Source organism: Micromys minutus, assembly GCF_963924665.1.
Source record: "Micromys minutus genome assembly, chromosome: 14".
Lineage (NCBI taxonomy): Eukaryota > Metazoa > Chordata > Mammalia > Rodentia > Muridae > Micromys > Micromys minutus.
The window spans coordinates 7,868,351-7,875,547 of record NC_137983.1 but is presented as its reverse complement, the minus strand read 5'-3'; the positions used below and the strand labels follow the sequence as shown (position 1 = coordinate 7,875,547).

General features: G+C 38.2%; 1 protein-coding gene across 1 annotated transcript in view; it reads right to left on the bottom strand.

Moving 5' to 3' along the window:
- Positions 1–259: 259 nt before the first annotated feature.
- Positions 260–7,197, bottom strand: part of TLL1 (tolloid like 1) — a gene marked incomplete at both ends in the record, with an annotated part of 187,307 nt that continues 180,369 nt past the window's right edge. The window contains 2 exons of the mRNA XM_080928277.1: positions 260–394; positions 1,954–2,204. Of these exons, the coding sequence (XP_080784403.1) occupies positions 260–394; positions 1,954–2,204 (386 nt within the window). The remainder of the gene's footprint in view (positions 395–1,953; positions 2,205–7,197) is intronic.

The window sequence follows — 7,197 nt, the reverse complement described above, 5'->3', positions numbered from 1 at the left end:
AGCCCATTAAGCAAACTGTCCAAAGTGTGAGGCAACTATTTCAAGCTGTTAGTCTTTCTTGAACAAACATGACTTTCAAATATCCTTGCAATGCCAATCAGGTTTCCTGGAAAGTTCTCTTTCACCTCAGAGATGACTCTAGTCTTGCAGATTTCTTTTGTTCAAATTCATTATATAAAACAATTGTACTGATATTGTCGATTTTAAAAATGATGTCTTTCCATGTGCACATCCCCTTCTGTTCTGAGCCGGATTGACATTAGTTCTCAGCATGCATGGTTTCTGGGTATCTTATACTTTTATATCTTATATAAAATCCTTTCTTGTTGATAGTGTCATCTGTGTGAAAATGAATCAATGCCACATCTCCAATTGAATAGATTTCTTCTGGTGGCTGAAAGGAAAAGCAAATATAGCAGAAATGAGAGAAGAACAGGCCACTGTTTCATGTCATGTACACGCTCTACTTACTCAACCCACCCAACAACCTAGCAAAGTACTCCTGTTGGATTTGTTCTCACAAAGGTAAGAAAACATGAGATTTAGGGAGGAAATGGCATAAGGAAGAGTTCATATTTTAAGGACATTTTAGTGCATCCCATGTGCATAATAATGTTGTGTATAGTATATCAAATTAATTCATCTTTTATTTACATTTATATTTAAATAAAAGAGATTAGAAAACAGTAAGGGGTTTTCAGTGGTTATTGTGAACTGAGCCACTTGTGGAATCTTAATCTTCCTTCTTTTCTTCTTTTAATAGTATCAAACTTTATAAGGAGGTCATCAGTATCATCATCATCATCATTTAATCATAGATAAAAGCTGAGACTCAGAAAGTTAAGGCTACTGTCATTTCAAGAAAAATATACAAGAGAATAATCTAAATTTGAATGCCCTGAGTCCAGGTGGAAATAGAGAAAAACATACTAGCTTCTCATGTGGACTCTCCCCTACCAATCACTGTACTGTACTTCTGCGTGTAGAGCAATGGAGGACCATTACGCATCGCTGGGACTCAACTAGTAGCTGGCCCTGCCACACTGACCAAAGAGATCTCTCAATATCTGTCTCTCTCCCTCTCCCTCTTCATCCATCCATCCCTCCCTCCCTCCCTCTCTCCCTCCCTCCCTCTCTCCCTCCCTCCCTCCCTCCCTCCCTACATCCCTCCCTCCCTCTCTCTCTCTCTCTCTCTCTCTCTCTCTCTCTCTCTCTCTCTATATATATATATATATATATATATATATATATATATGTATGTATGTATGTATGTATGTAAATAGATAGATGGATGGATGGATGGATGGATGGATGGATGGATGGATGGATAGATAGATAGATAGATAGATAGATAGACAGATAGATAGATAGATGATAGATTAATAGATAGATAGATAGATAGATAGATAGATAGATAGATAGATAGATAGATAGTATATGAGTTTTCTACATGTAGGCCAGGAGAGGACATCAGATCCCATTACAGATGCTGTGAGCCACTATGTAGTAGCTAGAAATTGAACTCAGGACTTCTGGAAGAATATACAGTGTTCTTAACTTCTAAGCCATCAAAGAATAAAATGTAGACTGGAGAGTTAAGGGTGCTTTAATTTCAGAAGAAACAACATTGTCAAGGCTGTGTTTTTATATATGTTGGTTTTGTATAACTAATCATTTAAATATTTACTGCACAATGAAAACTGAGAATATGGAAAGTACAAAAAACCAGAACATCTAAGTCCATATGCTCACATGAGTTATAAAGTAAACTCATTAGCAGTGAAAAAATAGGAAGATAGGAAAAGCCCTGTTTATTTTTATAAAGCCATTGTTAATAATAAAGTATGACTTTATTTCAAAAATCTTTCCAGTTTGTAAATATTATATACAGTAGCCACTGACTAACAGGCTTCTTGTTAGTTTACTATAGGATCCTGTTGGTGGCATACTTACCCCCGATCCACAGAATCTACCAAGACCCACAGCTTTTGAATTCAGACCATCAAAGACTTCAACATAGTCATAGCCACAGTCAGCTTCTTCTTCTACTTCAAAAGTCTGGAAGGACAATTCAAGTCGAGAGCCTTGTTCTGACACCAACAACCATTCACAGTCCAGTTGTCCTGGGTAGTTATTATCTCCAAACTGAGCATGGGAGTACAAGTCTTTAGGCTTCGGCTCTGCCTTTAATCGACCACCACATTCTGCCCACGGAAATAAATAGATAAGCTTGGTGAGCTTCTGTGGTTCAGACTATCTCAGTGAAGTCCATCCAATGCCTAACACCTGCTGCCACATCCAGGATTAGGAATGTTTGTGGAACAAGAGAATCAGTGTCTTGTGTATAGGCAGGAATGCCACGTAGCCTGTCTGGCATAAGAAAATAACTTAAACATCTAACCAACAATGAGACTATGAGTATTCAAGATCATGTTTCATCCTTATTTTCTCAAAGGCAAAGTGCATATGCTACTGGCACCAATCTTTGTGAGTTTTCAAGATGTGATACATAAAAGTCACTTAGAAGAGTACCTGTCACCTAATTTGCTCAATAGAATTATGGAAGATACACCTGATAATGTTTTTACTTTCAAACCATTCTCTTCATAATGAAAACTTAAAATTCAGTAATCAGATAAATTAAAAAACTGCAATACAGAATTTTATATACTATACACGACATTATTATGCATGTATAATAATATTTGAGAAATAATATTATCTCACACAACCAGAAAAGGAATACACAATTCATCACAGACTTGGTCCATGCAAAATTGGTATATTTGCTATAATAAAATTTTAGCTTCAGTTATTTTAGGGAAATACAAATCAGTTCTGCGCACTGCCGTCACCACCCTTAGCAAATATATTAAAGAATTAAAGCTGGGAAAATAGAATCTCTTAGCTTGTGTAATTCAGAGCAAAGGATGCTCCCCAAACTTTTTAATAGTTCACTATGGTCAGAGGTTTCAATTTACTATGACAGAGATAAAATAGAAGTTTCAGGAGCCTAAAATCAATCGTCAAACAACAAATCCTCTTGTAAGTGCAGAGATAAAGAATGGGATGTAAGTTTGGGGGAAAGTAGGGTGCCTACCAACACCTGGGAAGTTTCCAAGCGTCTGTGACAATCCTCAGAACTAGGAATTTCAAAGCTAAGACCAGGAAATTCCCCGCAGAAATTACAGTGTTACATAAAATACAGAGAAGACATGGGATGCTAAACCACTGTGTATGAAAACGCATTCATAACGAAGTCACCATTGGTCATAAGATAACCTATAGTGCAGACGACTGGGCAGCAGAAACTCTTATGAGAGTCTGTTTTTTTCAGACTTGTATTGGTTAAACTGCATTGTGCTTGGGGGTGTGGTTATTTTATTGACCTTGTTTGTGTGTGAAAATGCATGTGTGCGTACACCGTGGAAGTCAGAGACACACAGTAGGTGTTGTTCTCAAACATTCTCTGTCTTATATATATTTTTAAGACAGTGTTTTCATTGAGCCTAGATCTCATCAGTTTGTCTGATTTAGCAGAGTATCATTGTGGTCAGAAAACCTGACAGGATCTCTTTCTCCCAAGTACTTAATTAGAGATCTGTGCAGCATAATGCCTGCTATTTAACCTTGACACTGGGGATGTGAACTCTGGCCTTAATGCTTGGGAGGTAAGCAGTTTACTGACTAAGCACCTTCCCAGCTGTCTGATCAATAGTGATTTTAGATTAATATTTCTGAATCTGAAACTTTAGACATGGATCCTGTGTCTCAAGGCATAGTGTCAATTAAGCTTTGAGCAGTGCATCTATTCATGCAGAGAGCTTCATACTTCTATCCCCAAGAATGTCTTCCTCAGAGAGTGAGCTAAGGCGTTTTACTCAATGTTCTGACATATATGATATCAGTACTGATAACACATTCATGAGAAGAAACCAGAAATTTCAACCAGACTGGGGGTTGTATTCATCCAGGACCACACTCTGTTTCCCCAGAGTAATTTTTATACAAATCCCAGAAAATAGACTCTTCAAAGTCAGATTACATAGGTCTGAACCCTGGATTGAGCAAAGGGTTGCATGCAAGCCTTGTGCCCTACCACTGAGCTACAGTCCAGGTTCTCCAGTTTCATTTCAAAAGAGAGATCACACAGAGTGACCCTGTCAGATGGTCTATTTGGAAAATGGATCATGAAACCATACATAAAATGTACTAGTGCATGACTCATAGCTAAAAGCTATCTTTTAGTTTTTTCAGGCTATAAGAGTACATGAAAAATATTCAGTTGTATTATCGAAAGCTACAGAGGGGGGAAAAAAAGAACAATATCTTTAGAAGTATTTTCTATCAGGAAGTGTTGCATCTTTAAGACTAGTAAAACATCATGTGAACAACACATCTGACTTGGAACTCAGTTGTTAAGAGCAGTGGCTGCTCTTCCAGGAGATCTGGATTAAATTCTCACTACCCACAGGATGGCGCATGACCTGCTGTAACTCCAGAACTAGTGCCCCCCCTTCTGCCTTGCACAAGAATCAGGCGTGGACATGGTGCACATGTAAACATGCAGGCAACACAGTTCTGCACATGGGAATATAAAGAAAATAATCTTAGAAATGAATCTGACTTCAATGTAGAATTAAGTGAAGTGGTGAATTGAAGTTCCTGATCTTCATAACTGCTGATTCTCGAGGTTTGACGTAACTGATCTATTGATGTTGTTTCTAAGATTTAGTCCGTCAACACTTTACAGTTGCTACACGGGTCAGGAAAAGCAGGGTTGAGGAGGTGGCATGAGACATGGGGCATGGTTCTCTGGAACACCTGTTTCAGAAGAAGTCTTCTGTCATTCCTAGCTTAGAAGGAGATGTAAGATAGAAGGGAAATAGAACAAAACTCGGAAAGACACTTGAAGGCTTATGAATCTAAGCATAATGATGTTGTCAACAAGTTTCTAGTAAAAGTCAGGAATTTGAAAGTTGGTGTGTAGCAGTGGGTGATGGAAACTAGGGGCACCCACTAGGAAGTCCCAGATGTCAGGGACCCAAGAGGTTCCCAGGACCCAGCAGGGTAACCATTAGCTGAAATTCCCAACAAAAGGGAGATAGAATCTGTAGAGACCATATCCAGTGGATAGAAAAGGCGCCTAGCTGAGGGATGGGGCCACCCACCCACCTCAAAAATATTAATCCAGATTTCTTACTCTCAAAAAAATGCAAGACAAAGAGTGGAGCAAAAACTGAAGAAAAGGCCATCCAGAGACTGTCCCACCTAGAAACCCATCCCATCGATAGACACCAAAACAAGACACTATTGCTGATGCCTACAAGTGCTTACTGATAGGAGGCCAGTATAGCTGTCCTCTGAAAGGCTCTGACAGAGACAGACAAGTACAGACTCAGATTTACAAAGCCAATCATTGGACTGAACGTGCAGACCCCAATGGAGAACTTAGGGCAAGGATTGTAGGAGCTGAAGGGGTTAGCAACCCCACAAGAAGAACACTATCAAGCAACCAGATCCCAGAGCTCCCAGGGACTAAACCACCAACCAAAGAGTAAACTGGGGTGGGGATAGGGCATGGCTCAAGCTGAATATGCAGCAGAGGATTGTCTCATCTGGCATCACTGGGAGAGGAGCCTCTTGGTCCTGTGTATGCTTGATGACCAGGATAGGGGATGCTAGGACACTGAGGCAGCAGTGGGTGGACAGTCGGGGAGCATCTGCATAGAGGCACAGAGAGCACGGAGGGAATAAGGGGTTTGTGGAGGGAAAACTGGGAAAGGGGAGTAACATTTTAAATGTAAATATATACATATATGTATATATATATTTGTATATATATATATTTGTATATATATATACATATATATATAACCAATCTGAACATATTAGCTGTAGTACTTTTAAATTAATAGATTAATACTGCTTTATAAGGTCTCAAAGCTCCATCTATACGTCTGAGACATTGAAAAGGACTTGGGAAGAAAAACCATGTAGCAGATTTCATTTTAATTTGCAAAGACATCTTTCTTTGTTTCCTGGTAAGTGTAAGGTTCCGGAAGGCAGCAGGTAAGTCAATCTATACATGCTTTTATCAGTCCATTCTAATTCAGCTGACCTCCATGTGAACAACATTCTCAGCAAAGCACATGAAAACATATTATTGGAATCTTAAAGGTCACTGAAAAGTCATAAAATATTTGATACTTGAGAAAAGTCATTCAGAAAGGCAAAGCCAGAGTTTCTTCTTCTTCCTCTTCCTCTTCCTCTTCCTCTTCCTCTTCCTCTTCCTCTTCTTCTTCTTCTTCTTCTTCTTCTTCTTCTTCTTCTCCTTCTTCTTCTCCTCCTCCTCCTCCTCCTCCTCCTCCTTCTTGTTCTTCTTGTTCTTCTTGTTGTTCTTTTTCTTCTTCTACTTCTTGTTCTTCTTTTTTCTTCTTGTTGTTCTTGTTATTGTTGTTGTTGTTGTTGTTCTTCTTCTTCTTCTTCTTCTTCTTCTTCTTCTTCTTCTTCTTCTTCTTCTTCTTCTTTTTCTTCTTCTTCTTTTTTTCCTTCCTTCCTTCCCTTCCCTCCTCCCACTCTTCATCTTTTTTCTCTTCCTCTTCCTCATCTTCTTTTTCTTCCTCTTTGAAGAGATCATATATGATAGAATACACATTTTTGCACATTTTGTTTCTTTTGACTACTGGATTAAATTAAATTGAACTGAATTTGAACCAACTATCAGAGGGAAACAAAGTTCTCTTCCCAACAATATCTACATACATTGAATGGATAGTATCGTTTTGTAAAAAGAAACAAACTAACTACATAGCAACATCATTGCAATTGGCTGTTTTACATTTTATTTGGAGCCAAAGTTAATATTGTGTATAGAAAAATAAATTTATATAGTTAAATTAAAATATATAGCTGCGGCCACAATCTTATTGTACTTGTTCTAAAAGGAGGTAAGCAATATAAAAGTGCTTTACACATGGATTAATTTAGCAGATGTGATCCTAGTTTGAACTTTAGTTTAATTCACACTGTGAACTGTTAACTTATGGGAATTTCTATGGTACCTTTCCCATAAATCCCTGGGTCTTTTTTCTAAAGAATACTAACCCATCACACTGTCACAGCAAGTGCCAAAACAAAATTTGAATGGGAAGTTACAGAACAACTGAAGGTAATAAAAGAATGTTGTTTAAGGAG